The 22193-nt window shown below is 35.4% G+C and overlaps 1 protein-coding gene across 1 annotated transcript in view; it reads left to right on the forward strand.

Annotated features, from left to right (window-relative positions):
- LOC149786019 (E3 ubiquitin-protein ligase rnf213-alpha-like) overlaps positions 1 to 22193 on the forward strand; it is a 180064-nt gene that overhangs the window by 43477 nt on the left and 114394 nt on the right. Inside the window, exons 5-8 of the mRNA XM_089978096.1 lie at positions 2592 to 2781; positions 6639 to 6712; positions 13494 to 13785; positions 22063 to 22167. Of these exons, the coding sequence (XP_089834222.1) occupies positions 2592 to 2781; positions 6639 to 6712; positions 13494 to 13785; positions 22063 to 22167 (661 nt within the window). The remainder of the gene's footprint in view (positions 1 to 2591; positions 2782 to 6638; positions 6713 to 13493; positions 13786 to 22062; positions 22168 to 22193) is intronic.

A 22193-nucleotide genomic window follows, 5' to 3' on the forward strand; every position in this document is an offset into this window, starting at 1 on the left:
AATCATCAGATCAAGGTTATCTACATCTTTGGTCACGCATTCGTGCACATTGAAAAACACACGTTCTTATAAAAACAACGTTGCAATAAGAGCGGTATCCTACTTACCATACAGAAATCACTAAATTGTGTCACATCAATATATATATTTCCTAAATATCATTATTCTCAACAATATCACAATAATTCGACGCATTTCTGTACATTACACTCCCACAAGGTAAACAAATATTCAAATATTCATATTATTTAAATTTACACACTGCAGTCATTTTACAAGCTACCATTTAATTCACAATGGCAAAATCTAGAATATCACATGAATAAATACACTAGTTTACTACGAAGTAACTAAATAGCGAAATACAATATTAATTCTGACAAGCGAGCAATCTACATAATCATTGCTCATTTCTCAAGTACGCATGTAAATTAAACAATACAAGGATAATTCTACGTGCTAACGATTCTAGTAAGTAAATATACATACTGCACTTAATTACAATTACAATTCTGTAACATTCTGCAGCAATTGAGCAAATAACTCACTGACCTTTACGAAGTTTTCTGTCCTTAGAATGTACTAAGAGTTTTCCCACCAAATCATGAGTGGCTCCCTTGGAGTGAGTATATTCTGCCTTTACGGTACGACGGCTTACAAATCACTAATTCGTTATTAGTTCAAATGACTGTTAAGTTCTGGTTTGAATTGATGGCCCCACCCTTCCTCAGTTCTGATTGGTTATCAATTCTACCCCCAGTCTGTTCAGCTTAACAGATGAGCCTCAGGCCATCTGTCTAAGCGGGGAGATTTACAATAGCGTTGAGGGTCCTTTGTTCTTAGAACAAAGCTTCTAACATCTATATGCTAGTATTAACACCTAACAAAGGGTTTTTGTACAAACAAAATCGCCGTAACAGTGCAGGGTCGACATACTCATTACGCTAACCCATTCCTTTGTTCCTGACTTACGTAATCGCGGGCAGGAAAATGTGACAGTACGTATCATAGTTAATCTGTGTTGTACATAGACATAATGCCAAAGTAGTCATAACAGCCAATATGATTTGTATTCATTTGGCAAAATAGCATTTTTGGCCATTGATTCAATATGTCACTCATCATTTGATGTGTTTATTCTTTATTTTAATTTAGTCAAATTCATTGTTTAATTTGTCATTTATTACACGTTTTGATGAGGTGAGTCATATTTGCAAAAGTAATGTTATATCTGCAGATATGACTCATGCATATACTTTAGCTGTACCAGGTTTCAAGTGCTTCAGTGGAGTCTTCTACATTTTCTATACAAAAGGGGAGGGATTTGTCTAAATCAGATAAAAAGTTCTCAACATTGAACTTTTTTAAGCATCTATAGGAGATACCCTTGTGCTTTGCATCACATATATCTTTATTGTTTACTTTGCATGTAATAAAAATTGGATATTGAACTGATACTCTTTTCAGCTCAAGCTTTCTTGTTAGTTAGAACAAAAAATAATGGTTTTCCATCAAAAATTTTAGTAAACATTTTTTTTATAATATGTCATGACAGTAGCCTGTCCATACTCACTGTCTGCTTGTTGCTACTAACATACATATACTAGCATTTATCTTCATTGTTGAAGATCATATTGACTTTTCTGTGCAGAGTTTGGATGTTGGACAACTCTAATAAAACTTAATGTCATCTATACTTACTTAATATAGGTCCGTTGGGTAGTGTTATGCTGATTATCAATTATAATCGATCATCAGTTGGTTGAGCAAACCAATAAGATAATCAATAGTGAAAACCCATAATCTTCTGTGTGTAAAGGGAGAATACTTCTTTTTACCTGCATGTGAAATGCAAAGGTTAATAAAACTCCTGTGTAAATGATAAGCTAAATAAGGCTTCCAATCCACTAAAGTTGATCTGAATTATTTATTCCTTTCATAACTTACAAATATAAAACCATACCTTATTCTGTAGCTGCAAACTTTCATAATTAGGAACATGCAGTCATGATTACATGATTAAAGCTGTCAAATTGTTGAGTTGATAAATTTAAACACATTTTGATGATTTCTTTCAGTTTAAATGTAATATCCTTTGCAATATTTGTAAGTAATGATAAATGAGAAAACCATGTTCTTCTGTGCCTTAAATTATGGACACATCACATATGAATGAAAGGATTTTTGGGGGAATGCAACAATATTTCAGTTACATAAGACTGATAAGCCATAATAAGTTGATTTCATTTAACAAAGTTGTAGAACAAAAATAATAGCACAATAGAAAAAAATGTAATATTTTATCAGATCAAAGTATACATGTCATTAAAAGAGATTACTCTACATTTATTAACAATATGAACTCTTGAGCAAAGATATAGTTGTATAACAAACAAAATTTCAAATTTGCTCTTATTTACCAATTATAATCGATTATCAGCTGGTTAAGTGGAATCCATTATTAATTACAAAATTCTGACCAATTCCCAATACTACTGTTGGGTTATTCTCCTGATGGGTTTGTATTAAAAGAAGGTAAAGAGAGATGGGGTTTTTTTTGTGTGATTGTTTTGAATCTCTATTAATGACAGGCCTTTGGAAGAGGTGCTTAGTATTTTGCATCCCCTGTTTGAGATGGACTACCTCCTTCCTCGTACCTTCATGGCCATGTTGAATCTGGAGGAAGTGGAAGTGGCAATCAGAACAGGAAAGATACCCATTGAAGTCTGTGCTGCTTCTCTGATCGGTGCTCTGAAAGTAAAAAACAACATGGCCCAACATGTAAGATAATTTTAGATATTTTGCTAGAGAATTTAATGCTTTATTTAAATCATAAAGAAGGAGAATTGTAGCAGTTATGTGCATTACCTATGATTTAAGTCAGATGCGAGTCAGAATATCATTATTTTTGGTTCTGGTTAATGTTTTTTTACTAATCTGATGGACTGTCTACAAGCAAAATTCCACTGACCTCATTTTTACTAGCCATATATGGGTGACCTCAAACCATAATTGCAAGCTTATTTTTAAGATTGCAGCAAGCTTGCCAATTACAAGCTTGTGCAGGCTTACTAATTACAAGCTTGCACGAGCTTGCAAATGAAGCTGACCTAGGTAGCTGCATCAGAAGAACTGATATGGCATCAATTAAATTATGCTATACATGGTCACATACCTCCATTTTTCTAGCTCTTGATGGGTGAAAAGTATGTAATATCAAATATTAAAATGAAAATGTTAATATACAGTGAACATTAATTAGCATGAGATCTTACTGTCACAATGAATAATAATAATAATAATAATAAAAACTTTGTTTAGAGAAGGTAACTCAATTAGTTACAGAACTAATCAACCTTGAGGCCTTGTATCTGTTATGTACAAAATATACAGTATATACAACATGATGTTAAGAATCTGGCTTCACACTAAATAATTAACCCTTTGCTTCCCATATAAAAATCTAACCCTCGTACCTGTGTGTCCCATATCACGTTCACGATGTCATACTCTTGCTCCCCATAAAAAAAAACATATTGCAACATTGTCTTAAAAAAATGTTATTCTCGCATTCCTGGAATAGCCTCAAAATAACCTAATCATTTCCACTGCATGTCTGCATTAATTTTGTTATTAATGCCGGATTGCTGTAAGTTATTATTTGTCACCATTTCATGATAAAAACAACTACTGATGCACAAGTTTTGTTTTAGTCACTGCACCTTGTGCTTCAAAACTTTAAACATCAATATGTAAATACCAACATGTATTTAATCAGCATACTTGGTGACATTATTTTTGAAAATATTTAACTAAAACTTTTCACTGCCGTGTTTGTGTTATTTTCTTTGTAATATCAGTTAGAAGACACCACAGTATCTAGGCAGTACCTGTTCATTAGACAGACTGTAATTTTAATTCATTTGGCATGTACGTTTAGGATCATATAAAATTCATAAGAAACGTGATATAAACATTCTGTGCTTAAATATTTAGCTATTTAAAAAAATAATAGTCCGAAATATATTACACAGTGCGATGTTAGATAAATCAATGTGGTATATAAGGTTATGGTTATTATTTTATATCACTCATTTTGTAATGATAATAACATAACATAGCCAAGAAAATCATATCTAACAAATAGAAAATAATATTACCAGTACATACTTATTATGTGTATTTCTTTTATGATCTCTATATATGAGTGTGTCTGCTGTGCAATTTACTGTTGGAAAGAAATACATTATATGTAATGAATGTAGAAATGTATAAAAACCTTCATCATTGGTTTGATGTTGGCGAGGTTTGTATGTATTCTCAATGTTTGCCAGAAATTCATCCAGTATTGGACGTATTTTGTGAAATTTGTTAGGGTGGTCGGCAGGAAAATCAGTGTTGTCATCATTTAGGTGAAGGTACTGGAGGAGCTTTTCAGACCTTCTGGATGGCATTACATTTTTGATTTCTTCATTGGACACTGGTCTCTGTCCAGTTTGTATCACTGATTTCTTGATCCACATGTTGTTCAGCTGCAAATTTATTTGTTTCACTTACAATCTTTTCAAAAAGTCCAACTGGATAATATAATTAGAAATAGTCTAGTTCTGGTGCTGTTTCCTGCAAATTATATGATGGTCCTGACTGCTGAGTAAATGGACTTCTGTCAACATCTTGCACGTCTGCAAACCAATTTGGCTGATCATCAGTGTCACTTGGGTCTGATGACATTTCAATGTCGATATCTGATGATAGAATTTCAGATCCTTCGTCATTAAAGGCATCATTGTTTATAAAATCTGGTATTTCGTTGGAACTGAATCCAGAAAAATCATTTTCACTTCCAGACAAATCACTGTAGTCAACAGACAAGAACAACATCGCCATGACAAGATCAGGGAATTCCTTTCATAAATAAACAATTTCACTTCCGGCATTGTCTGTTAAACAATTTGATTGAAACTTTGCATATTGAAATGAATGGAAGAAATGTACAACACAGTCTTAATTTTGTTATTTTAATTTATATGCCACGCAATTATGGCAGATTTCCTGTTTTAAACACGTTAAAGCTAGATTATACATTACAATGTATGGAAGAAGACTTGCCGTATTTGTCACGCATTCTAAGAATTCGATTTTCCACATAAAGAACATGATGACATGAATTTATACTAGTAATGTAAACTTCAGCATTATAATTGGAAAAATTACAATTATGAGTAACTTGTATATGTTGAAAAGGCCATAATATTTACATCAAATTGAGGTAATACAATCGGCCCACAACGCCATTTTTGATGCGATCATGGAAAAACCTACGTATAATTGGTCAGTTAAATTTAGATTTGTATGTTCTAATGTTAAGTAATACGTCATTAAAATCAAATGTTAGTAAAGATGATTTTTTTTTTTTTGACCAGTGTTTGGTTACCTCGCGGTGAATCAACGTTTAAATGGAACATGTAACATATTGATAGTAGATACTGTGTAATGTGTAGAAATGCATAGATGGGGTGCAAAGGTAAAAGCATAGTTATGCATAGATGGGGTGCAAAGGTAAAAGCATAGTTATGCATAGATGGGGTGCAAAGGTAAAAGCATAGTTATGCATAGATGGGGTGCAAAGGTAAAAGCATAGTTATGCATAGATGGGGTGCAAAGGTAAAAGCATAGTTATGCATAGATGGGGTGCAAAGGTAAAAGCATAGTTATGCATAGATGGGGTGCAAAGGTAAAAGCATAGTTATGCATAGATGGGGTGCAAAGGTAAAAGCATAGTTATGCATAGATGGGGTGCAAAGGTAAAAGCATAGTTATGCATAGATGGGGTGCAAAGGTAAAAGCATAGTTATGCATAGATGGGGTGCAAAGGTAAAAGCATAGTTATGCATAGATGGGGTGCAAAGGTAAAAGCATAGTTATGCATAGATGGGGTGCAAAGGTAAAAGCATAGTTATGCATAGATGGGGTGCAAAGGTAAAAGTGTAGTTATGCGTAGATGGGGGGGTGGGCAAAGATAAAGGCATAGAAAAGCATAACTGGGGAGTGAAGGGTTAAGTAATTTTAAAATTCAAAGTATCAAGCCTGAAACACATGGACAGGCATCTGTGAAAACATAAACATATATAAAACATAAAATATCATCCTGCATTGAAGAATTCAACTATGAAAATGATGCAAAATTACAGAAAAGCAGGCAGCCTTTTTTGTACTAGAACTGTTCAATTTTCTAAAGATTTCATCCATTTAAAAAAGAAAAGAATATAGTCATCAAATTATTTAATAATATTTAATCAGATAATAAGAAGAGCATATGAATGGAATCTGTGTGAGGAAACTCTTTATACTTTTGTTCTGTATGGCTTTGGAAATGTTCTACTAATTTACTTCCATGTAGAAATCCATTTGGGGGAGGATGGTGTCAAATGGTTAGGTTGCCTCATCTGTCAAAATGATAGACTATTAGGTTGAAAACAAGAATGTTTGCCATTGAATTACTGGGCTAAAGATTCTGGTCATTGAGACCTGTTCTGTATAAGCTCCAGAATCAAACATACCATAATACAAAGAGGACTAATAAGCACAAGGCAGATGTATAATATGCTATTAACAGTACTCCTGTTCTTTTGTTGCAGGAAAAGCATATACTTGGTACTGCTCTTCAGATGCTGAGACACTTGAGTGGAAAAGTTATTGTAGCTGAGGAAAGGTAATTTAATTGAGTCCTGTAAGCTACAATTTAAAATCCAAATGACTAAGTTCACTTTACCTTCTAAATGGCACTAAAATCTAAATAAAAATTACATTTTCATGAATAGACTTATTGCTATCATAAAATACTTCACTACTGATAAGTCCTCAACTTGGTGACTTCATATTGATCGCATAAGTATTTAATCATAATAGGTTAAGAAAGAATAATAAATACAGTGTGATCGCGATTTACACGATCTCAGTTCACGTGAATTTGAAATAACGTGAGATGGGGAATAAATGTGAAAAAGATTGCTGCTATTGAGATAATTCTCTCATACATAAAGATTGTGCCACCATCAGACAAAAAACATTACCCACAATGCCCAGCTCTTACGCGTGCACCATTTTGTTTATTGTGGCCTCCGTGCTGTATATGTATGTACATGTACAAATTGTTTGTTGCAAAGTAAATTATTTGTTAAAATTTTTGAATGTTATTAGAAAAGGCATCAAAATGATGAGCAAGTGATAGTCTGAAGAGAGCAGGAAAGGCTATTTCTTTAGAGGTTAAACTTGAAGTAGTGAAAATGTATGAAGCTGGTCAGAGTCCTCCATGATAACGCATGCTATGAACCTTAGTGAAAGTGTTTGTTGAACAAAATACATGACAGTGCAGAAAAAGAAAAGCAAGTGTGAAAGCTGGAACCTCCCTTTTGACGCAGAAAAGTTGCTGTACCTGCCCCAGCATAATGGACAGGATGGAAAGGATGTTGGCATCATGGCTTGATGATCAGCATAAGAAGAAAATTCCTCTTAGCCAAGCCATTATGTGTGCTAAAGCCTCTAGCCTGTATGATGTTCTCAATGTACCTGAAGAAGGTGATCAGAAAGATTTTCATGCTAGTATTGGGTTGTTGCATATGTTTAAAGCACGTTTTGGCTTTAAAAATGTTAAAACAAGTGCTGAAGCTGCATCAGCTGATGAAAAAGCAGCAAGTTTCCCACCAGACTGCAGAAAATTATTGAAAGCGGTGATTACTCAGCAAAGCAGATTTTTAATGTTGCTGAAACTGGCCTTTACTGGAAGAAAATGCATGACTGCACCTACATTTCGGTTGAAGAAAAAGCTGCTAAAGACCACTTAACACTTCTCCTGGGAGGCAGTGCACAACGTGAGTGCAAGTTGAAGCCTCGCTTGATTTACTGTTCTGAAAATCCCAGGGCCTTGAAGGGGTATGAAAAATCAAAGTTGCTCATCTACTGATATGCTAATAAGAAAGGTTGAGTGACTAGTGCAGTGTTCAGCAATACTTTGAGAAGGATCTGCATTGTAAGTTGAAAAGCTATTGCCAGAGAGAAGGTATTATAAAATCTTATTAAGTTTAGTCAATGCCCTATTGAAGACTATTCCGAAAACATTAAAGTCATATGTTTGCCACCAAATACCACATCCCTTTTGCAACCAATCAATAAGGGTATCATAAAGGCTTTCAAATCATATTATCTGTTGTCAGTTTTAAATGATTTGTGAAGCAAAGAAATGAACGGAAAATCACAGTGAAAGATTAATGGAAGGCATTTTGCAATTTGTAAAAATGTCATGGCAGGAGGTTTCACCACATTGCAGGAATAGCGTTTGGGAAAAACTTTGTTCTCAGTTTTATCATTCTTCTGATGGCTTAGATATTGAAGACACCATCGCATTAGCAAATAAGGCCAGTGTAAAGGCTGCAAAGACAGACTGGCAGAAAAGATATTACAAGAGACTTAGACATTGAAAGTTTTGTCTGACAACATAAGTCATGTCACCACTCCTTGCACTTTAATGAAGGATAATAATCCAGATATGAATCGAAGTTCACTTAATAAGTGCAACATTATGGATGCAGTTGCTTGTTATAAGAGCTTTAATTCAAAAAAAGAGAACATGAAACTCAGACTACATGTGACTTTGTCTTAAGAGTGTCATCTCCAGATGAACCTTCCACTTCAAGTGGCATGCCTGCAGGCCCGAGCCTATCTCCTGTTGTTGTCTTTACAGACAGTTCTGAAGAGGATATGTAAATGTTGTTGTCCCTAGAGACAGTTTTGAAGAAGGTAATAACACTAATGTTCGATGCAACTTTCATTTTTTTAATTACATGTATGTATGTTCTATAGAATAAAATTCATAATTTCATCTTTTTATTTTATATTTCCTATGTTTATGTTTGTTTTCTTATGATTTTTATGAAAACTTTTAATAATTTTTATTTTAATCTACTTTGCAGAAGCATCCCATAATTTCTAACATACTGAATTTCTTTGGAGAAAATGATCTTCATTTATGTGAATTTCAAATTACACGTGCACATCAGAATGTAATTATGCTAACATAAATCACGATCATACTGTACATTTTTTATTTCATATGCTATCTTGGCATAGACTTAAGAAGATTAGGTCAAACTTAATAGATATATGAAAGTAAAATGCTTTAGCAGCAGTCCAGGACATCAAGAGGCACTTGACTTACTGGATCCATGCAGGATGCTCAGTACTGACAATAGGGTATTTCCTTTGTGACAGGCAAACCCAGTGAAACAGAAGACTGGACTGTTCTTTTAATCTCTGAGGAAATATTTCCATATTATATGGACTCATCTATTATTCCTGGCTATAAAACAATCATTGAGCAATAACACTAACATTGTTTATATCTGCAGTACATAAATGTTCTGGGTACTGGAAGTTCAGTTCAAAACTATTTAAGCAAAATTAATATATTGATTTGCTTAAGGAATGTATAACCAGCACAGTAGAAGAATGCTGTTGGGAAGGTGATAAGATTCAGGTGAAATAAACTTGTAATGATCAATTGCCTTATGAAATCCTTAAAATTATTATAATATCAGAATCAGTTGTGTATTAGGGTAAAACAAGAGAAACAAAATTCCAGGAAAATTGAAGCTGAAATACATATTTTATGTTCTTTATTGAATCAAAATAATATCCCTATTGTTTTGATATCAATCAGATTTAGAAGAAATGAAGGAAAAAAGAGGTGCTAGGTGTAGTGTTAAGATCAAAAGCAAGGTGGTACGAGGTCTGGAGAATAAAATTCAGAATGGTTTCTTAATCTTGAAAAGAGAAATTACACAAACAAAACATTAAAAGAATTAATTGCAGAAGGTGGAACAAGGGTAACAGGTCAAAAAGATGAATTAAATCAACAGAAGGATTTGTATAAAAAATTATACACATACAAAAACAACAATAATTTGCAATCTGGTAACCTCTTTTTAACCGTGATAAAAAATCCTCAGCATTTGAAAGAAACTTATGTGAAGGTAATCCAAACCAAACTTGCAAGGTTATTTTAAGATTGCAGCAATCTTGCAATATAACCTTGTGCAGACTTAGAGATTTGAAACTGCACAAGGTTGCCAGTTATAAGCTTGCGCAAGCTTACCAATTACAAGCTGGCACAAGTTTGCCAATTACAAGCTTTGCCAATTACAAGCTGGCACAAGTTTATGAATTACAAGCTTGACAATTACAAGCTTGCCAATTACAAGTTGGCACAAGTTTGCCAATTATAAGCTTACCAATTGCAAGCTTGCAACTTGGCTAGCTGCATCAGAAGAACTGATATGGCATCAATTAAATTATTCTATACATGGTCACATACCTCCATTTTCTAGCGTTTGATGTGCGAAAAGTATGTAATATCAAATATTAAAGTAAAATGTACATTAATTATCATGAGATCTTACTTTCGCAATGAAAGAAAAGAATATAGTCATCAAATCATTTAATAATATTTAATCAGATAAAAATAAGAAGAGCATATGAATGGGATCTGTGTGAGGAAACTCTTTATACTTTTGTTCTGTATGGCTTTGGAAATGTTTTGCTAATTCACTTCCATGTAGAAATCCATTTTGGGGAGGATGGTGTCAAATGGTTAGGTTGCGTCTCTCATCTGACAAAATGATAGAGTATTAGATGAAAAACAAGAATGTTTGCCATTTGAATTACTCTGAACCTCCTCTTCTAAACAAAATCTTCAGAATAAAATTCTGAATCCTCCTCTGCTTCTGGTATGATTCAGGTATCATCAACTGAAATGGATTACAGCAACATGTACTATGTAACCAGGAAAAAACCCCAAGCATTTGGCAAAAGCATTTCATTTTTAGTTCAGCATTCCAAAATCACTTATCAAATCCAAGAAATATCAGTAAGTGTTATTCAAGATCATCTTTACTTCATCTTTACTTCAGAGCTTTAAACACAAAAAAATCCAAAAAAACTGATAGGTACATTAAGGCATTTTGAAATATAATAACAGACATTTACAAGTACCTGACATCAAATATTTTGCTGTATTAAGTTAGTCTGTAAATAACTTTGCAATCAGCAATTGCAATCCGTTTTACAAGTTTTATAGGAATTCTTTATCCAGACTTCCATTCACTGACAAAATGGCTGCATAGCTAATTGACTGTACAGTCACTCAAACAATTTTGTTTATGCAAATAAACTCGGTTGTTTCTGTAACATGTATAATATTTTTAAATAATTTAAAAATTAGAAAAAAGACATTTGTAGAAAAAATTAACAGTTTATATTTTGCCTAGGACAAGATATAATTCAGTGTATTTTGAAATATATTAATAATGTTCATAGCTAATTTAAACATTGAGAAATGTTGGAATAATATATTTTATTTATGTATTGGCTAAGCACAGGTAATTCAAGTTGTTAGCATTTTTGCAACACTGAAAGTGCATATTATTTAACTCAAGTATATTATCAGATACTATGAATAAAAACCAAATTAACATCGTTTAATTTGACAGTGTAGTTTCTTATAGTGTGCATGAACTGGTCACAACATAAATTCTTCAACTTTTCAGGAACTATTTATTTCTTGCAGATCTTCCAACTTTCAACTTTCAAAACTGATTATTGCAAGCTTGTGCAAATTTACATCAAGTATTTCAGATTTTGCAACCTTGCAGACGTGAAATAATTCCTTTTGCAAGCTAGAACATAACATTTAGCAAGCTTGCAGACTTGGCAAAATTCCTTTTGCAAGCTTGTGCAAGCTCATGCAAGAACCCTTACTACCTTGTGCAACCTCATCTAGCTTGTCATAAGCTTGCAGCAAGCTTGTGGTAAGGATGCATTTTGGTTTGGGAATGTGGTTTAGCACTGAAAAATGACAAATGTAACTAGCTCTGGTTCTGATGGATTTACTGTGTTCCACAAAATGGACTACCTAGAAAACCCCAAATGGTTGATTCCAAGCTTGGTTCATCTTTAGATGATAATTTCATTCTGCAGATACTGTCAGAGGATAGTGATGATGACAGTTTATTTTTAAAGTTATGGCGTATATCAGATTATTGGAGCATACATGTCAACCATTATGCTTTTGGCATTATCATTAGGCTTTTTTTCATTCTTATGCTGACCTGTATATGGATTATGCTATTCTGATACATCAAAAAATGATTGTATTTCCACTTATCAAAAAAATTTGAGAATATTCTAAAAAGAAAGGCTGCTGCTTAAGAATAGCAAATTTGTCCATTATAGTTCTACATATACTTGTCTAATTTGTTTAAATTTATAGCAATTGTATATGACAAGAAAACAGATGGGTTTGTTTAATTTGAAACTTTGCCTCACAGATTCATTATATTTGTAGCCACATTAGTTAGTGGACCAGTCTGTACTTTTAAAGAAAATGGTGCCAGATAATAAGTGAAATAGGCTTTTACAGTTTGACTTGTGGATGACAATTCTTAGAGCAGATAGGTCATTTTAAACTTCAAAACATGTCCCATCAGAAATAGGACAAATCAATACTATTTTACAAATTTGTAAAGAAGAATATTAGAGTGATGCAGTGCTGCACTCAGACTGAGCACTTTGTCATGTCCAATGCATAATTTGTGGACTTCATCATCATTTGGCAAAAGTTGGACTTGTAGACTAGCTAGAGTGAGTGTTGAATATAACTAATTTTTCAGTGTATCATTTTGAGTTTGTATTTTGGTTCTAATACATTTTTGCCAGGAATTGTGAGCTGCATGTGCAGGTTAGTATTGAAAAATAAATGTAATTTTATTTATACAGTTTACTGTAATTATGGCATGGGATATCTCAGGTGTACATTTTGCTGTTTTGCTGTTTAATTCTATGGAAAAATACTGTAGAGTATTAGTACAGTAGATGTATCATAGTGACAGAAAACACTCCTTCCAAATGTCCATAGAATTGGCAGCTACCAACTATGTGAACTGAATGGGTTATAATGCAATGTAATTATCTCTGTTCTTTGAGGTGAAAACCCTTATATTGGACTCTTTTACTAGTATATTGGATGTGTTGGTATAATGTGCCAGTTCATCTGTTATTTCAAGTCCTGAACTGAATAGCTACCCATAGCTATCCAGAATAAACATTCTATCACAGTTCTTTTGATTAACATTATTCATTCGTGAAAGCATGTTGAGAGTTGTAGCTAGCAAGAAAGAAGCTATTTTCAGCGGCCACTAGCATATTGAATAAAGTCAAAATTTAATGCAAAATATCACTAGCAAAATACTTTAAATTCATTTTCTTCAGATAGCAATTTACTAATTGTAACTAGGAAAATGCTAACTTATGCTAATGTCATTTTCAAGCCTGGTTTTAATATTGTCAGATATCTTTTCATATGCAGACATCTTACAGGTTCCTTCTGTACATTTTCTATGTGATCTTTATCTTTATCCGTTTTGTTTATTTTTACCATCTAGCTCCAACACTGATTTCATGAAAGTCCAGATGTTCTGCAAAATAGCTGGTGATCTTGTGAGTGAGACACTGTTATCCAGAGAAAGTGTCCTGTTGGTCAGTGCAGTCCAGATTTTTCTGCTTGCAGCAGCAAATTGTAATATTATGAAGAGAAGCAAGGATTCATTAGAGCCATATGCTCTGCAGCAGTTTGACCATTCGATCATTCTTAGCAAATTGTATGAAGATATTAAAAAGTGGCAGCATGACAGGCATCACCAAAGACAATATTTGGCATTGGAAACCTTTGTTGAGGTGGGTATGCAGAAGTCTTAGCTTGAAGTGACAAAAATCACTCTCCTTTGATTTGTGCATGTGTGGGATTTCAGCTGGACACTTTAAAAAAGTTCATGTATTTTTTATGCTCCTGCCTTATCTCATTAGTGGATTATAAAGTGTTACGCATGTCCATCTGTGAATGCCATTCATTGTAAATGTCCATGCAGTAAATTTTGAAGGACTTATGGATTGAAATAAAATTTGGTTTTGGTTATTTTCTATTATTACTCCAGGTTTAAAGCAGTTTTTTGTATTGAGGCAGTGCTATTATTATTTTAGGAGTTGGTTGTGAACATGTCTTATTGCATGTATGTTACAAGAGACATTCAGAATTAAATTTCCAGTTTGCACAGCATTAAGTTTAATGTAGAAAGGCAAGTTTTATAGTGTGACCAAAATGCCCCATGATGATTTAGGCAGCTAAAGCTAGTTATTTTTTTATATAATGAAAATGAAATCTAGAACAGTAATGCATGCTTATTGCCAATTGCCAGCCTAACGTGATCAGCAAAGTAAATGACAAGTAGCCAGTAGCCATCTTGAAAATTTTGCTGTTGCTATTCCTCCTGAATGGATAGTCTTGTCACTATAGGATTTTCATTATACACTTAACCACTTTTTATGATATTTGGTTGGTTCTGAATGAAAATGGTGCTGAACTGATATCCAATGTGGCCACCACAGCTGTCATCTTGAAAATCTTGTTGTCTCGACAAAATCATTTTGACATGGGGTTTTCATCAGGAAAGTTCTTACAGTGTTTGCTTGATCCTAAATGAAAATGATGCAGACTGGTCCTCAGTATGACCACCATGGTGGCCATCTTTAATATATTATCTCTGCTCCTTCCAAATGGAGCTTTCACCTATGGACTTATTTTGATACCATAGTTTGTACTAAATAAAAATAGTGCAAGTTGTACATCCAATATGGTTGCTATACAACTGTTTAGAAAATTTTGCTGTCATTTCTCCCCCAGAATAGATATCCATATTGACATGTTTATTTTTTGTTGTCCAAAAGACTTCAAATGATGCTTATTTGGTCCTATTTGAAAATGGATCCAATCTAACATCCATTATCTCCACACAGCAGGTAATTGTAAACTCATGTTGTTGTAGATAGTTTTAACTCAAAAGTTACAAGGAAGAAATAGTCTTATCTTGAAGTGTTGGAAATTCTTTTTGCCCAGTAAATCATCAGTTCCTTTAAGGGACTCTTGTTTTAAGTTGAGGTTTGTGTTTAGTTAAAGGTCTGGGATACTGTTGCTTGCAGAGTCACATTAGGTTGCATTTTGATGTGTCAGTTCTTGATTGAAAGGAACCAAGAAATCTACAAAGATTGATACCAAAAGAATAAAAATGAATTTTAATGGCATTAATGGCTTACAGTCTGTCCATGTTGCAGTTGTGCTTTAACCCTTTACTTCATAGAGCATAGTGACAAAGTGCAGCATGCTATAAATAGAACACCTGTTACCTAGCAGACCGCATCCGCATAGGCATGCCTGTGAATTGTTAAGCAATGTAGTGGTGTTACGTTTAACAGCAGTTTTAACCATTTTACGTTTAAGGTAGACATCAATTATATATGGAAAAATTGAAGAGTAAAGTCCGATTGTTATAGCTGTGTAATTATTTTTCACAGAAGAATATTTAATGTGCTTTAAAATCGAGAGAGAACTCATTCACCGTCATGTCAGTGAGGCCGCGTGACTGACCGTAGCTGCCATTTCCCATACTCGAAATTTACACGTTTTTCGTCTGCGTCTACATCACCAAGTCATCTGAATTTGATAATCAATAAAAACTAATTGCTGCTTACATAAATATCATAGCCTTTACCAAAGTTATTGAATCTTTCGTGGTTGAGATTCTACTCGTGAAAACTTAGTAAGTACTGAATGAAATTCTGCCTGTGAACTGTTAAGCAATTTAGTGTATGTTACGTTTAACAACAATTTTAACCATTTTACATTTTTGGTACACATATATTATATGTGGAAAAATTTAAGAGTAATGTCCGATTGTTATAGCTGTGTAATTATTTTCCACAGAAGAATTTTTTTATGTGCTTCGAAATCTTGAGAGAACTCGTTCACCGTCATGTCTGTGAGGCCGCGTGACCAACCGTAGTTGCCATTTCCGATACTCGAAATTTACAAGGTTTTCGTGTGCGTCTATATCACTAAGTCATCTGAATTTGATAATTTATAAAAACTAATTGCTGCCTACATTAATATCAGAGCCTTTACCTAATTTATTGAATCTTTCATGGTTGTTATTCTAATCGTGAAAACTTCGTATGTACTGAATGAAATCCGCGGCTGCCATTTTGGAGAGTGGAGATTACGACCCAGTTACTTTAAATAGCAGATATCGACCAGTGCATGAATAGCGACCACATGATCTGACGTAACTGTCATTCGCAGAAATGAATGTAGTATGTAATAGGGGGGTTTTCCCCGAAGGTGGCGCTACGAAAACTATCTCAAAATGGCTGATGTTTACAGCAGGCGTCAAAAGGCGCTTCTATGCAAATCTTGCAGAGGCGTCAAAAGGCGCTTCCATGCGAATGGAGTAGAGGCGTCCAAAGACGCTTGTATGAGGTAAAGGGTTAAAGCAGTAATACATTATCTGTCACCATTGCATAGCTTACCTTTTCCAGGACACAAGTCCCCACAAAAAAAAATCCATGATCTAATTAGTATGAGATGTATTAGAATATTAAAACAGAAAGGCCACAGTCTCATTGACTCGCACATCTTTGTTACTCTTCCTCATTACCATGGATCATTGTACACAGCAAAACGTGTGTAATTAATTCATAGACAAATGCCATTGTTTGAGTTTTTAAATATTTCTTAGCATTTTTTGTTTTCATTTTGTAGAGTGCTTATCCCTATTATCCTTGCTACATTGAGTGTAAAGAAGCTCTCAGTAGTTATTTCATGTGATTTTTACACCTTGCTTACCCATCAGTACTTTGATAAATTGCTTTTACCTTTTATCCCATTGTTGTTCCACGTGTGGCAGGATGAAATAATTGAGACATTTGACAGGACCATAAACAAAGTTAACCGCTTTCTTGCCCCAAACATATGCGATGGTGCAAGAGCTTTCTCAGACAATGTCTTTGGGACAAGAGTTTTCCAGGCCAAAAGGGGTGGTCTATACCCTTATGCACTATGACTGCTGGTTTTCACGTCCAGCTATAAGGTCCTTTCACTGGCTTGGCCTCTTACTCCCCTCCAGATGTTAGCATGTCACAAGTGGGGATATTTGTGGAAACTTGCACCCTACCTCCCATTTAAGCCTGTAGATGCATTCGATCTTAAGGCTTGGATGCTCATCACCATTATCTTGGATACTGATCTATTTTAGGCATCTATCCTCATTCTTTTGAAGGAGGAATTTATGTCTCTTTCGGTTGTTCAGCAAATGCTTTGAGACATGATCTTTCCTTGTTCATGGCATTCTCAATGGAATTTCTCCACATCCAGAGGGACATTACTTTAGAGACTTTAAGGGTCTTGTTGGACCACAGGAAGAACCTCCAAAGGGCTGCACCTCTTGAGGCAGAGACTCTCTTTGTGAGGTCTCATAATCTTAGCTATGATTCAGGACTTAAGAAACCAATAGCACTGGTCTCTTGCAGCTGCTTCTGGCTCATTGAAAGAAGCCAAAAAAGTTAGTGTTTAAGCCGTTGCAACCCCAGCAACCTCAGAAGCAGCTGCAATTCAGAGCTCTTTCTACCCTGTTGTTTTCTACATGAGATGGCTGGAAAGGCCAAGAGAGAAAGTCTTTGGACTCCTCCCTTTTTCCAATGAGCAATTGGGAGGCCCTTGGTGGGTGCCTGGCTGGCCACTTTTCAGGGGTCTGGATGAGCATCATGGATGATCTGTGGATCCTTCCTACCTTGAAGGAGGGCTACTGGCTTCATTCTTAGGAATATCCTCCTCTTTCATGGATCCAACTTTCACCAGTCACCAGTCACACCTAGTACATTTAGGGGAAGACTTAACAGACCCTTCTGCAGAAGGGTGCAGTAAAGAGGGTGGAGAAAGACCAGTCTCCAGCTTTCTATAACTGGATTTTCCAGTTTCTACCATTTCCACCTTAAACAGGTTCCTTTGTGGAAAATCATTCAAGATGGAAACTACTGCCTTATCCTGTAATGCCATGAGGCCCTAAGATGGTGGTCTTCATTGACCTTCAGGATGCATACCTCCAAGTCACCATTGTTCCTCCACACATGGAGTGCACCCCCCCCCCTTTTTTTTTTTGCCTTGACTGGGAGATATTTCAGTTTCAGACTGCTGTTTGACCTGGTCTCCACTCACAGATCCTTTACCAGGATGATAGGGTATTCACAGCTCACCTAATAGCTATAGGGTCCCAATACTCCAGTATTTTGATGACTGGTTGATGCACTGTTTCCTAAAGAGATTTTCTTCCATAAGACCTGACCCATATTTGGTAGACAGTGACTTGTATGGGACTTATCCCAAACCTCTAGAAATCGGATGCCATCCTTAGTCAGGATTTTATTTATGTGGGGATGAATTTCCTCACCAGTCTTGGGCAAGTTTAAGTCACTCTTAATGGTTCTTCAAGCCAAGACCTTGTTGGCTCGCCTTTTCCTTTAACTCCTGTGGACATTGAAATCAGCAGCAGACTTAGTTTCCTTTGGATGATTGCACTTGTACCGTCTCCAATTTATACTTGAGGCAAACTGGAGACTGCACAAGGATTGTCTATTGGCTTTGATCTCACTGGGATCTGAATTTTTCCACCCCTGAGGTGGTGGTTGAATTAAGACAGGATTTTGACTGGAGTCCCAATTTACACCACTAAACCCCATTCCTATTTGTACACCAACATGTGAGATTTGGGTTGAGGTACTAGATGGTGTTTATGGTCACAGGAGGAAGCAACCTTTTACAAAATACTTGAAATTACATGCATTGTTTTTAGTCCTTTATAGTTATGGCAAAATGAAAGGAGCCATTGTGCGGTGGTTGCCTCTGACAACACATCAGTAGTAGTGTACCTCAGGTGGCAAGGAGGTATCAGTGTTCCTTATTCCAAATGTCCTTCATTGGACAGCTTCAGAAGTGATCACTCTCTGTATTTGCCATATTCTGGACAAGAGGAATACTCAGGCAGACTATCCTGCATGTCGGGGGCCTTGTGGTCCTTACAGAATGGTTTCTGCACTAATCAGTAGCAGATTCATTTTTCAGACATGGGGGGATACTTTGTGGATTTGTTCCCAGTCCCAGATAAGAGGGCCTGGGTGGCAGTGTCTGCTATGAGGCTAAGGTGGGATCATATGTTGCATATGTATTCCCACCTTTCAGGTTGATCCTGCAGGTGCTCCACAAAAGCAGAATCTTCCCTACTTGACTCATCCTGGTATGCCCTTTGTGGCTGAAATATTCATGGATCAGTGACCTAATCAAACTGTTGGTGAATTAGCCCCTGATATTACCACAGAGGCTGGATCTCCTGTCACAGCACAAGAGTTCTCTCCTACAACAGCAGCCCACAAATTCTCCATTTTCTTACCTGGCTCATTTCAAGTTATAAATCTACTAGGGCCAGTTTGAGCAAGGTTGCCAACTGTATTGTCCAGACAAGGTGGTCAACTTCCAGGGTCTGTGATGCAAAGTAGAGAATTTTTTGGGGTTGGTACAGTATAAAATGTATTTATCCTAGCTTTACTCCTTTATGTGCAATGGAAGACTTTCTTCTCTTCACTTTTGAGGACAGAGAACATTTGGTGTCTCCCATAAAGGGGGCTATAGGGCATCCCTGTCTAATATCTATGTATCCAAACAGTGGGTTAGACCTTCATCTTTCAGATCTTGTCAAGTATTTTGAGCTTCAAAGACCAGCACTAATGCCCAGATGGAATCTCTCATACCTTTTGTGAGCATTATCAAAACCCCCTTATGAACTGTTGGGCAAAGTTTCTTCAAGAACCTTACCCTTAAAACTTTTTTCCTGCATCCCTTGGCATCAGTGAGGAGTGAGCTTCATGTTTTGTCTTTGGAAGATGGTTGTTTACAGTTCAACAGTAATTATAATTTGATCTCTCTTTTTTGCCAATCTGGATTTCTACCTTAGAACCAGCTCTTTTTATTTACTATTTCCTCTCCCTATTGAGATTTGCCAGTCTCAGTCATATCTGTGCTAGAGATGATGAAGACAGGTTTCTCTGCCCAGGTCTGGTTTTTATTCTCTTTGGGTACCTGTAAAGGGAGAAGAAATGGTCAGTGTCTCTTTCTACCTATTAAATGCTCTGCAGATATTTCAATGTCTATCATGTCCAGGTGGAATGTCCTCTCAATTAAGAGAGCTTATCAGCCCCTCACCAAAAGAGACCTTTCTTCCATGAAGTATGGGCTATTGGAAGTTCTTTAGCCAATCTGAATGGCATAAAATTAGCCCAACCATCATAATGGAAAGTACGGTATTTTTATACCAGTTTTCTGAGGCAAACTGCCTCCCACATAACTGGTAAAGTCAGCAATACAATAGTGGCAAGGAATAAATTACTGCTTTCAAAATGTGGTTATGGGGGTTGGGTGGTGAAAGTTATTTTAATTATGTAATCCTTACCTGCCACTATTGCAAGCAAAGATTCCATCCACCCTCCCTGCTCTAACAGCACAAGTCTCTATGTACAAATAAAAGATTAAAAGTAATCCAGATGGGCCTATGACTTGGGATTTGTGTTTTTTTGTTCAAGTTGTCTTGAACATGTCATATTAAATGGAGATTGGAAGTAAATTCTTTCAGCTTAGACATGGGTACTTGCATCCTGGAAGAAGGGAAGCAATGCAGTAGTGACAGGTAAGTATTACACAATTAAAATTTAGTTCCCCCCCCCCCCCCGAATGCATCAGTAGTGGGTAAGTATTACATAATTAAAATTTGTTGGGCCTCTTCCCCTCCAGCTAAAACCTACCATTTTCATGTCCTTCATATTGGTTTCAAATTCTAGGCTTGTTATATAGACTTTTTCCAGCTGAATTATATATTTCTACTGTCATGACAGAATAACTTTCCTTCAGTGTTACCACTGTCCAAGTCCGTTTTTTTTATGTTAAATCATTTTGCACATGTTCAGCTTTTGGGACTTAAACAATAATGTTTTTCATTATCATAGATTTTATTTTATAAGCCTTCATTTATATGTAATATGTTATGATATTGTCCACATGTCCATTCTCCCATTAACATTTGCTTTGCCAGCCCATAACTTTGTAGTGTTTGGAAAGATTTAGATGAAACTTTGCTTATGTACTATAATTTTATGACTAGATGGTTGTTGTATACCATAGGTCTCAAGGTCAATGTCATAACAAGGGAAAATGCAATTACATGACTTGTATCCATGTCCAAAGTATAATTTTTGAATCATTGAGGGCACATTAATGGGGTGTAACATTTTGAACTTGTGAAAGTATTTTAATGAATCTTTAACAAATTGTATGTCATGAATATTGCATTCTGTAACCATGCTGTAATTAATTGAATTGACTCTTATTATGAATTCCCAGTTATACCTCAAAACACCAACTTGTATAATTTGTACCCTTATTTGGGGTTTATCTTTTCAGCCACTGAAGATATTTTGATGAATCTTTAGCCAATTATATATCATACAGAGTGTATTGCATACCATAGCCATATCTTCTGCTGCAAGGTGAAGGTTACAGCAAAGTAAAATTTAATCCTAATTTGTATCCTTGTCAGGAATATAGCTTTTTGAACCACTGAACATGTTTGAAGTTTTACATGTTGTCATGACTAAACAGTATGTCACAAACTATACCCATGTCCCTAGCCTCAAGGTCATAGCAAGGGCATATACAAATTTGTGACCTCTATCCCTATGGGTATAACTTGTAAACCAATGAAGACATTTTTTAATGAATCTTTTGGCTCTTGATATATCTTGACTTGATAGTGTCTAGAATATTTGCAGTTTTACCAAGGTCAAGTTCACAGCTTTCTCTGAAACTTTACCAAGGTCTGCATTGTATCATACAGTGGTGAAGTCCCTAACTCAGAAGTTAAGGACACTGGTAAAAATAAAGTCACAAGATAAGCATATCATGTACCATTTAGGATTCTTTTGCTTTTATCATGCACAGGTTTTAAGTACCATCATGTCCTGAAGAAGAGAATAATGTGGATTTTACTATGCAATGTATCTGACAAGTTTCTTTCACTTACACAGGACTGGAACAGTATATTTGCACCAACTGATCTCCTGTCAGATGATGTTAAGCAAGCCTGGAATTCAGGTGCAGTGAAAGATCTCTGTGTGCTCCTCAGAGCAAAGGTAATTGTGACACAGACCCAATAGCG

This window comes from Sinohyriopsis cumingii, chromosome 12 (genome assembly GCF_028554795.1).
Source record: "Sinohyriopsis cumingii isolate HCF-2022 chromosome 12, ASM2855479v2, whole genome shotgun sequence".
Taxonomy (NCBI): Eukaryota; Metazoa; Mollusca; class Bivalvia; order Unionida; family Unionidae; genus Sinohyriopsis; species Sinohyriopsis cumingii.